Source organism: Doryrhamphus excisus, chromosome 17, assembly GCF_030265055.1.
Source record: "Doryrhamphus excisus isolate RoL2022-K1 chromosome 17, RoL_Dexc_1.0, whole genome shotgun sequence".
NCBI classification, from domain to species: domain Eukaryota; kingdom Metazoa; phylum Chordata; class Actinopteri; order Syngnathiformes; family Syngnathidae; genus Doryrhamphus; species Doryrhamphus excisus.
The window spans coordinates 9,812,962-9,829,290 of NC_080482.1; the positions used below are offsets into that span (position 1 = coordinate 9,812,962).

At 40.2% G+C, this 16,329-nt stretch overlaps 1 protein-coding gene across 2 annotated transcripts in view; it reads left to right on the plus strand.

The window, feature by feature from the left end:
- The window catches only part of grik3 (glutamate ionotropic receptor kainate type subunit 3), a 129,178-nt gene extending 114,785 nt beyond the window's left edge, over positions 1-14,393 (plus strand). For both annotated transcript variants that reach the window (XM_058054178.1, XM_058054179.1), the window contains 4 exons: positions 3,411-3,628; positions 5,958-6,183; positions 7,057-7,307; positions 10,199-14,393. In XM_058054178.1, the coding sequence (XP_057910161.1) occupies positions 3,411-3,628; positions 5,958-6,183; positions 7,057-7,307; positions 10,199-10,564 (1,061 nt within the window). In that variant the 3' untranslated portion in view covers positions 10,565-14,393. The remainder of the gene's footprint in view (positions 1-3,410; positions 3,629-5,957; positions 6,184-7,056; positions 7,308-10,198) is intronic.
- Positions 14,394-16,329: the final 1,936 nt, after the last annotated feature.

Genomic DNA, 16,329 nt, shown 5'->3' on the forward strand with positions numbered 1-16,329 from the left:
CACTGCACCCTACCCCAGGGGGGCCCTGTCTCACTATTTGAGAATCACTGTGTAAATGGAACATTGTTGCCATATTTGGAAGGGGTCCTTTAAGAGTGCTTTCTAGTCAAAATAGGTGGGTCCCATTACATGGATTGTTAGCTCACTCATGCAAGTCGTTTTTTTCTCTCATTGGAACACACAGGAAATGTTTCACTAAAGAATTATGGATGATGGACAAAATTCCATAGAACATGCAGCTAATGCTAATCAGCTGGCATAGGCTCCAGTACCCCCGCGACTCTTGTGAGGATAATTGTGAACTGTGTTCTTAATGTATGTGTCCTTGTTAACAACCTATTAGCATGCCAGTACATGGAAACAGGAACAGGAAGTCAACTCAGTCACCTGTCTATGATGTCATCAGTAGTTGGCTGAAAATGTTTTACCAGTTTTCCAATTACAGCTTTACCTGCATAAAACAATTCTAAATGCACATAATTGATGAATGAAAGGGATAAACGATAGCTTCTGCCTTCACTGAAGAGTGTTACAATGTTCCCAAAAACACAATGTGACAGCGAGATCAACACGGACGCCACCTTTGTATTTTTCTCTATTTCAATCTTGTCACACATTCAGCTATCTTTGACTCCATTTTTGTTTATTGAGGCGAGAAACACGATTGAATTCAACTCATGGCAAAACAAAAGGTGCTGTCTGTGTTGATCTCCCAGCCACATCATGTATTTGGGAACAGCCACCATCATTAATGTGTATTTACGATATGCATTTTGAATTATGTGTTAAAAGGGACCTATTATGATCATTTTTCGGCCCTTTGTAAGGACTCCTATAGAGCAGCTACACACAATAACCTGCACAGAAAGCTTTCTAGATTTTCCAGAATCTGCACCTATTCCAACTTTATTTCCTTGGTGTGTTTTTTTCCATCGACCCAATTTATTAGCGGCGCCTTATGCTGCTATATTGCAGGTGACTGCATTGCTACTAGTGATATGCAATACTACTCATTGAGTTTACATTCTGATACTGAGTAAAGTTCGGGTATCCGTCATACTACTACTACTTTGTGCAAATTCACCTGATGTTTATGACTTTTTGAAACCTCTCGTATACAAATGGTAGTGGTATTGGCTTAATTTGTTTTGAATATTCTTAATAAAGTCACATTAAGGAACATCATGTTTACACTTCCTGTCCTCCATTGTATTGTGCATTAGTGCCTAATAATGATAATCAGACAAGTTTTTAGTCTTCCCAGCAGTCACAGCCATTGACGTAACGTTAGTCTACTCCAACATCACCGCTGTCATCCCTCCCTTGTAAGAACAAACCTATTGACGTTTTTACAACCTTTGCCGCCCGATGACTGATGTACTTTCCACATTTAACCGAGAGTTCCGAAGCGGCACCATATATACCGTATACCTTCCCCTCTGCTGACAGCAGCATTTTAACGGTGTGGAATTTAATCCAGCGCTTCCAGCGCTTTTCAGCACAAGCGCACACGTGGGAGTCCACCCTCCCTGCAGTCACAGTGAATTAAGGGATGGCGGCGTCCCTCCCCTTGTTTGTTAGCGCACAGTGCCTCCGTCAAGCCACAAAGGACGAATGCAATCAAATTTGGTGGGAGAGGTTAAAGAGCGGGCCACTCTGCCCACCCCCATCCGTGGGCTTGTTACTCTTCACAATTGCTGTCATAAATCTTCTCAGGAAAGTAACAGAGAAAACCGCAAGGGTATTTTAAAGGTTGTCAGAGATGAGATATAAAGTAACTTTAACGTCAGTCAGCGAGCCATCGGGAAAGTGGAATTGCTCCACAGAGGAGATGCATACAAGACGAGGCTGCGGGGTTTTGCGGCGCTTATGTTCCGATTTTTGATAGGACTAAAAATTACTTTATATAATCTGTAATAGAATTCATGGCAGGACATTGCGATAAGTTCAGGGTCATGTTATAAAAGGATACAGATAGGATTTGACATGTCGTATATAACACTGATGCTTTCACTGTAAATTATGTTGAGAAAACAATGCAAATAGCTGAACAATGAACATACACCAGGAAAAGCTTAGTATCAATTGTATTAAAAGTACAAACCAGACAATTTCCATATGTTTGATTCCATATGTCGGGAATCAAACTGAGTTTTGATTCCCGACCCACGCATAACATGCATGTTAGGTTAATTGACGACTCCAAATTGTCCTTAGGTATGAATGTGAGTGTGAATGGTTGTTTGTCTATATGTACCCTGTGATTGGCTGGCGACCAGTCCAGGGTGTACCCCGCCTCTCGCCCACAGCACACTCGCTCCACACAGCGATGCCGAGGGTGGAATCGAACTCCGGCCTCCTAGCTGCGTGGCCTGCACACCAACCACTCGAACACCGTGCAGCCAGTCCTAATATTATTCATTCATTTTCTACTGCTTTTCCTCATGAGGGTCACGGGGGTGCTGGAGCCTATCCCAGCCGTCTTCGGGCGAGAGGCAGGGTACACCCTGGACAAAGATGCATCTCGAGCTATTGCCGTTTTTACAGCTTTTTTTTTCTTCTTTATTTCGAACATGAAAAACATCCAAATCACAACAAACCAACCCAAATCAATACAAATAAAAATACCTATGTATATATAAACGTACACGTGTCCGAAAGGGAGTGGGAAGAAGTCAAGACTTATCTAGTCCCACCCCCCTAACCACCCAGATCCCATCCTTATCCCAACAAAACAAATATTATTCCTTGTCTACACAGAATAAAAACCCCACATCCAACCACCCTCACTCAACCAACCACAGCTTAAAACTTCACCAAACATGATCTCTTCTATTGTGCAGTTGCGCCATCACCTCTTTTTTACCTCTAGCACAAAAAAACTAAAAAAGGTGAATAAATATGTCTTTGGTAACGAATGAGTTAATAACGCTTCCACTGTCTTTCACTAACTTGCTAACAACCTTTGAGACTCGTCATTGGTCACATCATTGCTGTGTGAGTGACATGAAGAAAAGAGAGAAGTCATTTGGTGTCACCTGTAACATAATATAAATACTTCTCTACTCAATCGGGTATTTTGGTCTATGCTGAAGTTTATCACATTTAGTATCTCATGTTTTTTGTTGATTATGTAAATTCCACTAGATATATCCATTTAATTTCACAGGTTTTCTAGGAACTGCGGAAAGGTTTTATTTCTTGTGTAAATCTCCGGGTGCGATACAGTTTTACAAGCTCGGCCTGTTTGTTTTGCAAACTGGCTTTATTTCCTCTATCAGCACCGCCAATTATTATTTCCGCTGCCTTGTAAACAAACAAGAATGCAATTGTCTTTTTTTTTTTCTACACTCGATCCAAGTCCAGTTTTAGGGGAATAAAAGGCTAAATAGCATCTTGTTTCTTAACAGGCTCTGAGCTGATGCCCAAAGCCTTGTCCACCAGGATCATCGGCGGGATCTGGTGGTTCTTCACGCTCATCATTATATCGTCCTACACGGCTAATCTGGCGGCGTTCCTCACCGTGGAGAGGATGGACTCACCAGCGGACTCAGCAGACGACATCGCCAAACAGACCAAGATAGAGTACGGAGTGGTGCGTGACGGCGCAACCATGACTTTCTTCAAGGTATAGTATGAATTATGAAAAATATTAATATCATAGATTGAAGGAATGCATTGGTGTTAAGCAGTTTTATGTTTTGTTTTCTTATTGTACTAAACATTAACCGAACTGTGACTTTAAAGCCGAGGAATGCACCCAAGGCTGATTATGATCTATGGTCTACACCCTTTTGGAAAACACAATTAGCGTATATTCATTTGCATACATTTAAATCCGTCTTACATTTATCACCTATTTTGAAGGGAGTATCTAATCGTAAGTACTGTAGAATTTTGTCAATTGACAATTTGTGATTGGTTATATTTATTCTGTAAACTGTAAACCTTCTTGTTTTGCAGGATTGTTGTGTTCTATAAAAGCAAAAGCACAACTGATATTACCCCTTTTGGCCTTTTATAGGCATTGCTGGAATTATAATATATATTTAATTAATGGTATTTCTCATATTATAATGAGCAGTCATACAGGTGCTTTGAGCAATTTCCTGTTCTGTGGTTATCATCACACTTGCTCCATTTGTGAGCCTTGGTATTTTTCTGTAATGGTCTCATAAGAAAAGGTATTGTAATATGCAGTATACAGTGGTATGAAAAAGTATCTGAACCTTTTGGAATTTCTCACATTTCTGCATAAAATCACCATCAAATGTGATGTGATCTTTGTGAATATTAAACGAGCAACAATGTTTTTTTTTAGAAAGCAGTGGCTTCCTCCATGGTGTCCTCCCATGAACACCATTTTTGGCCATTGTTTTACATTGTGCACAGAGATATTGGACTGTGTCAGTGATTTCTGTAAGTCTTCAGCAGACACTCTAGGGTTCTTTTTTACCCCTCTGAGTATTCTGCGCTGAACTTTTGGTGTCATCTTTAGTGGACGGCCACTCCTTGGGAGAGAATTAACAGTGCCAAACTCTCTCCATTTGTAGACAACTTCTCTGACTGTCGATTGATGAACATCCAGACTTTTAGAGATGGTTTTGTAACCTTTCCCAGCTTTACACAAATCAACAATTCATGATCGCAGGTCTTCAGACAGCTCTTTTGAGCGAACCATGGTGCACGTCAGACAATGCTTCTCATCAAGACAATTCTTGCCAGGTGTGTGTTTTATAGTGGGCAGTGCAGCTTTAAGCCACTCAGTGATTGGGCACACACCTGACTTAAATTGTTTGGTAAAAAATTATTTCAATTGCTCTTTAAGTCTCCTTAGGCAGAGGGTTCAGTTATTTATTCCTCCCCCTTCCGTCTGTGTTTGCATGCTATCCTCATTAAAATATGAAAACCTATAAATGTTTGGGTGGTTTTAGTTAAAGCAGACACTGTTTTTTTATCTGTGTGAGTTTGACAAAGATCAGATCAAATTTGATGGTGATTTTATGCAGAAATGTGAGAAATTCCAAAAGGTTCAGATACTTTTCATACAACTGTATGTACTGAACCAATGCTCTTCCTGACCCTTTTGAAGGCGAGAGATGACATGCCTGAATGAATATGGCGATATATAGAGGCCGGCAAAATTGGACAGTTGATTTTCATATATCAAAGTGATTTTTTTAGAAGTCTCGCCACATTTTAATCTTGTGACACTTCTACTAAACAGCTATAGAAACAATAAATGTTTTAGCTGTTCGCTGATGGTGGTTTGTGTTAAAACCTTGTTTGACTTTTGGGGCATGTTGTCCCAGAAAAATATGGTTGAACTCCAAATTGTACCACTTTTGAATCCACTGTATGTACAAAATCTCAAGGAAAGAATCATGTTAGTTTTTCTTTCTTTATATATTGTTTTGCAAACATTAGCTTTGCCAAGGTTCTAACTTGTCTTCCTAATCTCTTAAACACAGATGAGATGAAAAACTCATTCAACTTTGCGTCTGTCGCTCACCATATCTCCAAACTGTCACTTTTCCACATCCTCATATTAACATTCTCCTTTTTAAAGTAAACAGTAGCAGCGACTGCTTAGTATGAGTATAACACAATCTCCCCCGATTTGAAGTGGCTCTCAGTCTTTAGACAGTAATTATCCAAGATTAGACATGGCACAAATGTGACCTGATATAAAAAAAAATAAAAATAAAAAATAAACGGCTACTACAGCCTGATGCAAGACGAATGGAGTGGCTGCATATGGCTGCTTGAGTAGCATGAGGATAAACGTGTGCCTGGCTTTAATTCACTGTCGCCTAATCCGGTAACAAAGCAAATAGAATCACGTCCATATGTGGCTTAAAGGGATAAGAAACTGAAAGTGGTCACATGCTGGAAAATACACAAAATGGTCGACTCTCAGGGTGTCATGTTTGGTTGTATGCTCTACCCGATACCAGAAATCTAAGGTGTCTACTTATGAGAAGATGTGGGCCTTCATGAGCAGCAAGCCCAGCACATCGCTGGTCAAGTCCATCGAGGACGGCATTCAGCGGGTGCTCAAGTCCGACTATGCCCTCATTATGGAGTCCGCCACCATTGACTACATCACTAGACGCAATTGTAACCTGACGCAGGTGGGGGGTCTCATCGACATGAAAGGCTACGGGATCGGCACCCCCCTCGGTAAGATCCCAAGAATGATACAATGATGCAAAACATCATTTTCACTGTATATCAAACGTGGGTTCGATTCTCTGTGTGGAGTTTGCATGTTCTCCCCGTGCATGCGTGGGTTTTCTCCTGGTACTCCGGTTTCCTCCCACATTCCAAAAACATGCTAGGTTAATTGGCGACTCCAAATTGTCCATAGGTATGAATGTGAGTGTGAATGGTTGTTGTCTATATGTGCCCTGTGATTGGCTGGCGACCAGTCCAGGGTGTACCCCGCCTCTCGCCCGAAGACAGCTGGGATAGGCTCCAGCATACCCGCGACCCTCGTGAGGATAAGCGGCATAGAAAATGTATGGATAATGGAAAAATCGATGACACAATATTTTCTTTATGCAATAAAAGTTTCAAAATACCAAAAATGAAATGCACTTATCCTCACGAGGGTCGCGGGGGTGCTGGAGCCTATCCCAGCCTGTCTTCAGGCGAGAGGTCGGGTCCACCTTGGACTGGTCGCCAGCCAGTCAGCTAGGTATGAATGTGAGTGTGAATGGTTGTTTGTCTATATGTGCCCTGTGATTGGCTGGCGCCCAGTCCAGGGTGTACCCCGCCTCTCACCCGAAGACAGCTGGGATAGGCTCCAGCATACCCGCGACCCTCGTGAGGATAAGCGGCACAGAAAAAGGATGGATGGATGGATGGAGGGTATTTCCTTAGTAAGGTTTCCCTTTTTGACGATGACGGACATTTTCTTAGAGGATGCAACTGCAAAGCACCTTTTTTTTTTTACCAGCCCGCGTGCCACCACTGTGTGTGTTTATGGATCTCATTACGCATCCAGCTGGCGCCTCATCCAAAGAACTAAAAGCGGCCTTATGTTGCTTCCAGGCTCGCCGTACAGGGACAAAATCTCCATAGCCATCCTGAACATCATGGAGGACGGACGCCTACACATGCTGAGGGAGAAGTGGTGGAGTGGGAGCAGCTGCTTGGATGACGAGCGCCGAGAAACGGGCCCCATGGGCATCCAAAACCTGGGTGGCATATTTATCGTACTGGCATCTGGCCTGCTGCTCTCTGTCTTTGTGGCCATCGCTGAATTTGTCTACAAGCTGAGGAAGACAGCGGAGCGTGAGCAGGTACGTGTCCACTGTGAATACCAACCCACAAAGAGTCCTCCTATCTGATTTGGACTCCATTAACACTTAATTTCTGCAAAGAAGGTTATTGCAATGTGAAGCGTCACGGCTTGTAGTTTAAACATGATATAAAAGGATTTGCACGCCTGAGGCTAATCTAATCCCTGCTTGGCCACAATATTTACTTATTTTAATAGGCATGAATGCAAATTGGAGCAAAGAGAATTAATCCATTACTCGACATCGTAGATGACCCCCTTTACTGTTGAAAAGCACTACACTGAGTTTAAGTGAGTGGCTGCTGCATGCTCCAGTACACAACTTGTTCACAGCAGCACTAATGACTAGTGCTGGCAGCTGACATTGCTGGCAAACACACACACACACACAGATGCTATATATATATATATGTTGCACAATGCATGTTGTGTACAAATTAATCATATTAGCATATGCTCCACATGCAAACATGACTAAGATGCAATCACTGCAAAAAATGCAAAAATATAATATGGGAACGGGCTGCACGGCGGTCGAGTGGTTAGCGTGCAGACTTCACAGCTAGGAGATCCGAGTTCAATCCCACCCTAGGCCATCTCTGTGTGGAGTTTGCATGTTCTCCCCGTGCATGCGTGGGTTTTCTCCGGGTACTCCGGTTTCCTCCCACATTCCAAAAACATGCTAGGTTAATTGGCGACTCCAAATTGTCCATAGGTATGAATGTGAGTGTGAATGGTTGTTTGTCTATATGTGCCCTGTGATTGGCTGGCGACCAGTCCAGGGTGTACCCCGCCTCTCGCCTGAAGACAGCTGGGATAGGCTCCAGCACCCCCGCGACCCTTGTGAGGATAAGCGGTAGAAAATGAATGAATGAATGAATAAAATGGGAACTAAATTTAATACAGTAAAAAGTAATGGTGAGAGTGCGGGAACATCAATTATAATTGACAGTAAGCTTAATAATAATGATATTATCAACGCCAATATTGAGGATTTTGACACATATAGGCCTTGTTTTTAATCTGATGGCCGATAAGAGATCAATAAGGAACTAATGAGGCGCAACATTCTACAAATCAGTTGTGCTAGCATGTAGCACTGAAGCTAACAAGCACCCTTATACAAGCTCCCAATTACAGGCATGCAGGAAACTAGTAATAGTACTTATAAAACCTGTTAGTTACACATCTGGTCTTGTCAAGGTATCTTCCTGCTAGAAAATGTTGAGTGAGTTGACTCTAGTAGATTCATAGCCACAGCAAATAGTATAATCACAACACTTTATATTCACTATTTAGACAGAACAACATAACAATTAACAATGTAAATAGGCGGATTTCTACCGTGAAGGACACAGAATGGACGGGACTCTATCCTCTACTCCTAGTATCCAAGGCATTACATAGGTGGGACAGTACCCGTGAGAAAGGGAATGCTCCGACAGGGTTGCTTGTTTGTTTTTAAAGACAGAATCGTCTGTTTGTATCTCATGCGGCACACCAAACACTAATGTTGTCAAGCATCTAATTCTCAGACTGTGGGAAGCAGTGTCACTTTGTAAAAGTGAACACAGTTGTGGAAATATCGTTCCTTAGCTGGATTGTGTTTAAAGGGAAAAGGCAGACCGTGTGTTTTTTGGCTGTGATGCAGTTATTTGGAGTATTCCTTGAGTTAAAGAGGCTGAAAATATTTTTTTGTACTTCAAAAATTTAATCTTTGCCAATTTCCTGAAGATGCTATTTGGTGGATAATCTTAATTAATTCTCTTTGGCATTACTTGACAAAAATGTAGTTCATAATTCATTACAAATTTGAAGTCGTGTGTATGATTTGCATGATTTGTTAGAAGAGTGGAGGTTTACCCCGGAAAGGAGAGGAATGAAGATTACCAGCAGCAAGACGTATGTGTGTGAATGAGAGGGACCCAATTGGAAGAGTGAGGTTACAGGGAGAAGAGATACAGAAGGGGGACAATTTTAAGTACTTGGAGTCAGGAGTTATGACTATAACTATAACTATAATAATGGAGATTGTGAAAAGGTGGTGAAGAAACATGTACCAGCCATGTTGTTTGGCCTCGAGACTGGACTTTGCTATAACAAAAGTTGTACAGACAATCTTATAATTAGAGATCCACAATATTGGCTTTCTTACAAGCACTTCATTACCGATTCCAATATTAACTGATACCAATAAAGGCAGCAGCTCTTGCCTTAAACTAGTGTTGTGTAATGAATACCCTGTGCCTCTGACGAAAATAACTAAATAATAATAATAATAATAATAACAATAATAATAATAAAAAATGAAATAAGAAAGTATACAAAACTGTGGTGAGACCAGCCATGTTGTTTGGTCTAGAGACACTGAGGAAAAGACAGGAAGCAGAACTGGAGTTAGCAGAGATGAGGATGCTGAGGTTCTCATTGGGAGTGACCAGGATGGATAGGATCAGGAACGAGTACATCAGAGGGACATTACATGTTAGAGGCCATGGAGATAAAGTCAGAGAGGCCAGACTGAGATGGTTGGGACATGTCCAGGAAGACCAAAGAGGAGGTTGATGGATGTAGTGAAGGAGGACATGAGGGTAGTTGGTGTGAGAGAGACAGATGCAGAAGTCAGGGTTGGATGGAGGAGATCGATTTGCTGTGGCGACCCCTGAAGGGAAAAGTCCAAAAAGAAAGAAGAAGAAGAATTTTACAAATTTGAGATGTTACATTTTTACTGACTTGAGTGGGGAAAAAAACCCTAAAACCCCAAAAGTTTTTCATGTTCTTCAACATGGGCATTATATTTCAAGGAATGTGTTATTTAAGCTAAGGCCTTTACCCCTTTGCCCCCTCCCCACCACCAACCCACATCCCTTCGCCCTCCATTTTTGCCCAGAGGTCTTTGTGCAGTGCCATGGTGGACGAGATCAGACTGTCGTTCACCTGCGAGAGGCGGGTGAAACACAGACCACAGCCCCCGGTCGCGGCGAAGACGGATGCAGTGATCAACATGCACGCCTACAACGACCGCCGTCTCCCAGGAAAGGACAGCCTGAGCTGCAGCGCTGGGATGACCCCCGTTTTTCCATGACCCTGTGCTCTCCGCAGGGCAAAAGCCTCCTGAGCAACGTGTCGGGGGCGCTGCCCGAGACCAGAGACAATGGCATCGACGGAATCCTCCGGTTCACCATGAACCACAGTGAAATGGGGACATTGACCAAACACGGACAACTCAAAATGGCAGCGTCGGCCACGCAGGTATGACATCGCGGACTGCCGCCACCCAAAAAGACATCATCCTGGAGGAAAAGCAGGATGTTATTTTTATTCTGTTGTACTCGGATGCTTAGTTTCAAGTCCGATGTTTACGTGCGCAACACAAGAACAGAAGAAAACACACAGCAATGAAGAAAAATCATAATCAGCGGAAGGCAATAAATATCTGACATACTTTCAATTAGGGTCATTTGGGGGCTTTTGTACCTCAGATTGAGTACCTAAAAACACACTTTTAGAGGTTTGTGATGTGTAATTTCACTAGACAAGCAATTAACTCACATGGAGAGTGGACACTTTTACGGGATTAGATGTGTTCAAGCCCAGTACACCTCATGTGATTTTGTACACTAGTGGACTTTCATCTGTTTAAAAACACCTTTATTGCCAAAGATGTGACCTTTCCATAGACGACCAGCACCACTCGTGTGCGCATGTTAGCAAGTGTCCAGAACTTGTTCATTGCAAATGGGATTTAGGAATCCAAATCAAAACACAGAACAAAGAAACAAAAGATCGCTCTTGGTTGGCGTGGTTTCAAACCAGCTCAGTCCCAGTGCCACTGGTGTGTGCTTGTGCAGTGCAAATGTGAGTATAGAGCAAAAAGAGCAAACAAATCAATTGGTGAAAGAACCAATGAAATCCTTCTGGTTTCAAAGTGACTCAGTCCCAATGTTACTAATGTTTCCATTTTAGCAAATTAGCAGTACAAATTGGATTACAAACTGAGAAACACTATGAACGAATGAACGGGCAAGAATGAGCGAATGACGGAACGACCCAACATCCCTTTTGATTGGAATGGTTTTAATGGTTTCAGTCCCTATGCCACTCATACAAGTGTTCATCTGAAATACATTGCAATTGGGATTACAGAGATCCAAACAGAAAAACAGAATGAACGAATCAACCAACAAATGAATGAACGAACGTTCCAACATCATTCCTGAACGGCTCATTCGAAGGATTCCTAAACCAAACCATTTTTGACAAACAACAACCAATCAACACATGACTGTTGGAACGACTTATTTTCAAAAAAGAATGGGCATCATCATTGATCGGTTGTTGATTAATCGTGTTTTGAATCAATTCATTCATAATGTTAGTAGTACGTAGTTTGCTGTCTAAAGAAGAAGATGAACGCGGTGCATAAACTACGAATCCGGAAGCAAAGGTTAAGAGACAAAATTTAACTTACCATAAAAAGCTCATGTTGGCCTATAATTGTCTTGTTTAATCCTTTAACTCTTCTGTATGCACCCCAGCAATTACCCCCCTCCATCACGTCGACAATATAGTTTCCCGATATGAGCATCAAACCTGAAAGTCTCAATCGCTCCATCAGTACTGTTGTCATCAAATCCATTCTTGTCATGCTGAAAGATTACCATTGGGGGGATTCAACGGGAACTTGTTTGCTCTACTAGTACGAGTCGTTTGATCAAGTGTGAACCCTGGTGTTCACCAAAAAGGCAGATCAAGACTGGTTTCGACATGGGTCTCAGTCCACTTACAAACTTTGGTGCAGTTCTGTTCACTCCAATATAAACACGATATGGACCAAAGACAGGGACCAGTGTTAAAATGATGGCAAAACGCATGCAGAAACAGCAAATAAGTCATAGAAAATGCATTGTGATTGCTGTTGATATGCTCTGCTCTATAAAAGTATATTTTACAAGCTTTTGGCGAAGTCTAAGACATTAAATACAAATCTCTCACTGTGCGTATTTAACCCAGCAGGCAGCATTTCGGTTTGGAATATGTGCGTTACATCACGTAATATGCCACAAAAGATGCCAATTAAGTTCCTATGTTCTTTATTGCGTCGCATTTGGTCCCATTACAAAAATCCCAGTGTGAATGCTAAGCAAACCACAATGATGTGCTTTTTTTATTTTTGGTCTGAACCAGAATCACAAGTATGACAGCCTAAATGTTCAAGTGGACCTATTGACAGAGCGCATGTGTGGCAAAAACCTCTGTGAGGTTGGCAAATACATCAAAAGAGACAACAAGTATATATAAATATAAAAAAAAAGTATCATAAAAAAAGACTATTTACCATGGAAGAAAACTCCAGTGTGTAAACCTTAGCATTGGTTGAGTAGAGACCCACTGTATAATTATTTAACCCCTTCTGCAAAGTGTGTAGATGAAGATGAGCAGGAGAGGATAAAAAAAATGTATTTTGCTACCTTTCTACTGTTATAAATGAATGCTCTCCATGCTCAAACGTCATAGATGTTATTGCATTAGAGAGCTCACTTTAAGCCTACTTCCTCACTTTAGCCCACATCCACGGCCCTTGGACCTTGTTTATTTATTAAATAGAAAATGCATATTATTATGGTTATTATATTGCCATCAGTCCGATGGGGAAAAAGTGTGTGTCTTTGTTGATTATATTTCTACAAGGTTAAAAACATATGATGGAAATGTTCCATACAAATAGTTTCTCTTATGTACCCCCCAACGATTAGGGCTGGTTCTATTAGTATTATTCCCCTGAGTATGAGTTTTCATGAAGGTGCTCCAAAGAGTAAAAATTCAAATAAAAAATAACCTCTACCAAGGAAGTATTACATATTATTACACCTTTAGTTGCAGTATATTAGCTTAGTGTATTTTCAGTCTAATTCACAGAAGTTTGTCTTGCCACACACACTCACATAGCACAACCGGAGTTCCACGACACTCACAGGTGAACTCATAGAACAGTACTGTACTAAGCGGAGAATACACGTTATGAGCGTACTTACTGTAGACCAGTTTGAGCCAGTCTCTCTCACACAAACTTAACTTTTGTGTGACTTTCCAGGCACACAAGCTTAACTTTCACTATAGGAACTGCCATGTAGAATCTGTGTACTTACATTCTGGGTTCTTTTTTCGATCTTCCTAATTAATGATTAGAGTACAGCGCTGTCACCAAATATATTGTGATTAATTATTTTTGAAAATGTTTAAAATTGTGTGATCAATGACTACTTCTCCAATAAGCAACACAATCCAAAAAACCATGAAAACAAGTTAAAGGGAAGCAATAGGTTTGTTAGCTTAATGCAAATATTATTTACAAATAATCTGTCAGCATCCAACATAATATGTGGTCTTTGCAATTGAGTTTGAGTTCATATGAAAGGTTATTAGAGATAGTAGTTTTTTCACCAAATGTATACTTTTTGCATCTTTCTGTAAAAAAAAAAAAAAACGAGAAATATAATTAAAAAATTTCCTTGGTGGAGGTAATTAAATTCTTAATTTTGTTGTTTTATTTAACATTTTCCGGTTTTATCAATGTGAATAATTCTAATATCATTCATCAAATTATATATAATAATAATGTATAATGTGTCCCCTTCGTTTTTGTTTTGTTTTTTTTTTTATAGTGGGAGGATTGGAGGGTGCCCTTCCTCTTGAGTTGTGCTGCTTCTACCATTTGTCAGTAAAAACAAATACAACAACAACAACAAAAAACAACTCTCAAACATGTTGGTGCCAACCAGGGTTTTCTTTGTGGACATGGAGAATTTCTATAAATATAGTTTTTGTAAGTTTTTTTTACAAAAAAAAAGAGAAAAATATGTAAAGGGAGTGATAAAAGGGGGATTTACTAGTAAATGTATGTGATCAGACACGATGAGAATTACAGACATCGGAGTAAAACGTGGGAATATTCAACTAAATAGTATAGAAATTAAAATTTTAAAACAGTTACGGAGCTATTTTCTTTTTAAGACACTGTGAATTATTCAATTGTACAGTTTGCTGTATGGGTTGTATGAAGTTTTAAATAAAAATATACAAACTGTATGTTTTGTTCAAATGTTTTAATGCAGTGAATGAAGATCATCTGACATGTGACTCAGGATGCAGCTTCTCAGTGACCAAGTGACCAATCAAATCTGTGCAATATGAGATGATATAGCTCATTAATAATTAATTCATTTTATTTTTTAATCATATGACTATGTATATACAGGGTCAGGCAAAATGATCTGACACATTTGTAGGTTAACTAAAAGGCAAATAAAGTAAAGAAACAACTTCACCAACAACTTTACCAACTTCAGAGTTACTGGATTAACATTGAAACAGAAATCAACCGGGCGACCTCGTACCACCAGAACTGATTTAATTTTTTAAACATAATGGAAAAAATGGCATTATATGTACTTTGAGAAAATAAAAACACTTTTTTGTTTCTTTACTTTATTTGCCTTTTATTTAACCTACAAATGTGTCAGATCATTTTGCCTGACTGTCGATATTTTGTTGTTTTTTTGTGACAGAACAGAAACATCTAAAGCTACAATAGACGAAAGAAAGCATGCGTGTAAGGATATGAATGAAAGGCCCCAAATTCCGATTTATTTTATTCCATATTTCGCTTTTTACATTTAATTTTTTAAATAATTGTACTTATTTTACCAGCAGAGAGTGTGTGCTTTAGGGGTTAGTGGCTAAAATATCTATCAATGAAATGCAAAAATGTAAAGATCCATTGATACAATACATCATTAGGCAATTTTGCCCAGGAATTCAGAAGCGGATGTCGTTGTCACTCACTGCAAACATTCGTTTTTAAAAAAAAATCTTCTTTATTTCGAACATGAAAACATCCAAAGCACAACAGACCAACCAAAATCAATACAAATAAAAATACCTATGTATATATAAATATACACATGTCAAGACATCTAGTCCCACCCCCCTAAACACTCAAATTCCAACCTCATCCCAACAAAACATATATTATTCCTTGTCTACACAGAATAAAAACCCCACATCCAACCACCCTCACCCAGCTTGAGGCACCCAACCACGTGCCAAGAGCAACCAGTTCATTACTAGTCATCCTATCGGACATCGTCCAATACAAAAGAAAGAAACCACTCCAACTAAATAGTCACCACACCAGTCATCACAAGCTAACATGGATATAAAAACATCAAAGTTATGGTATTGTTTCAGTGAAATTGAAAAATAAAAGTATGTGAGAGAACCAAAAAAATATATTCTTTAAACTACCTCAAATTAAATACTCACACTTGAGTCTTACTACTTCCCAATTGTCACTGCTATCCCAACTACAGTGTTTTTCACTTCCATTTCCTTTATTCTTTTATTTTTTGTTTATTTATTAATTTCATTCATTTTCTACCGCTTTTTCCTCACAAGGGTCGTGGGGGGTGCTGGAGCCTATCCCAGCTGTCTTTGGGCGAGAGGCGGGGTATACCCTGGACTGGTCGCCAGCCAATTACAGGGCACATATAGACAAACAACCATTCACACTCACTATTTATTAATTTATTTAATTTATTATTGTTTTTATCCCTTCCTCTTTGCCCTCCCTACATAGTGTCATGCATTAAAAAGCCAGGGTGTAGAGTGGGCCTGTTGAGAGTGGGTTGCAACCCCAGTCAGCAAAAGCTACGTATGTGGTTAAGGAAGATGTAGTCACCAATGCAATTCCAACAATTAAACACCTAAAAATTCAAAATTGTTATAGAAGGAAGCAAAGTTAACGGAATAAACACCATCGTCTCAGAGCGACGATGCGGGTGAATGATGAGAGATCGATGGCGATAAGGAGAGATTAACCTTGCCGCTGTCAAGACGCCAGACGTGTGTTAAAGACAGATTGGAATATAAAACAGGCCGAGGAGGGAAAAAAAAAAAAAAAAAAGTCAAGGGAAACCCGGCCTATGTTGAGAAGCAGCAGGCATATAATGAGCGATGGGCCC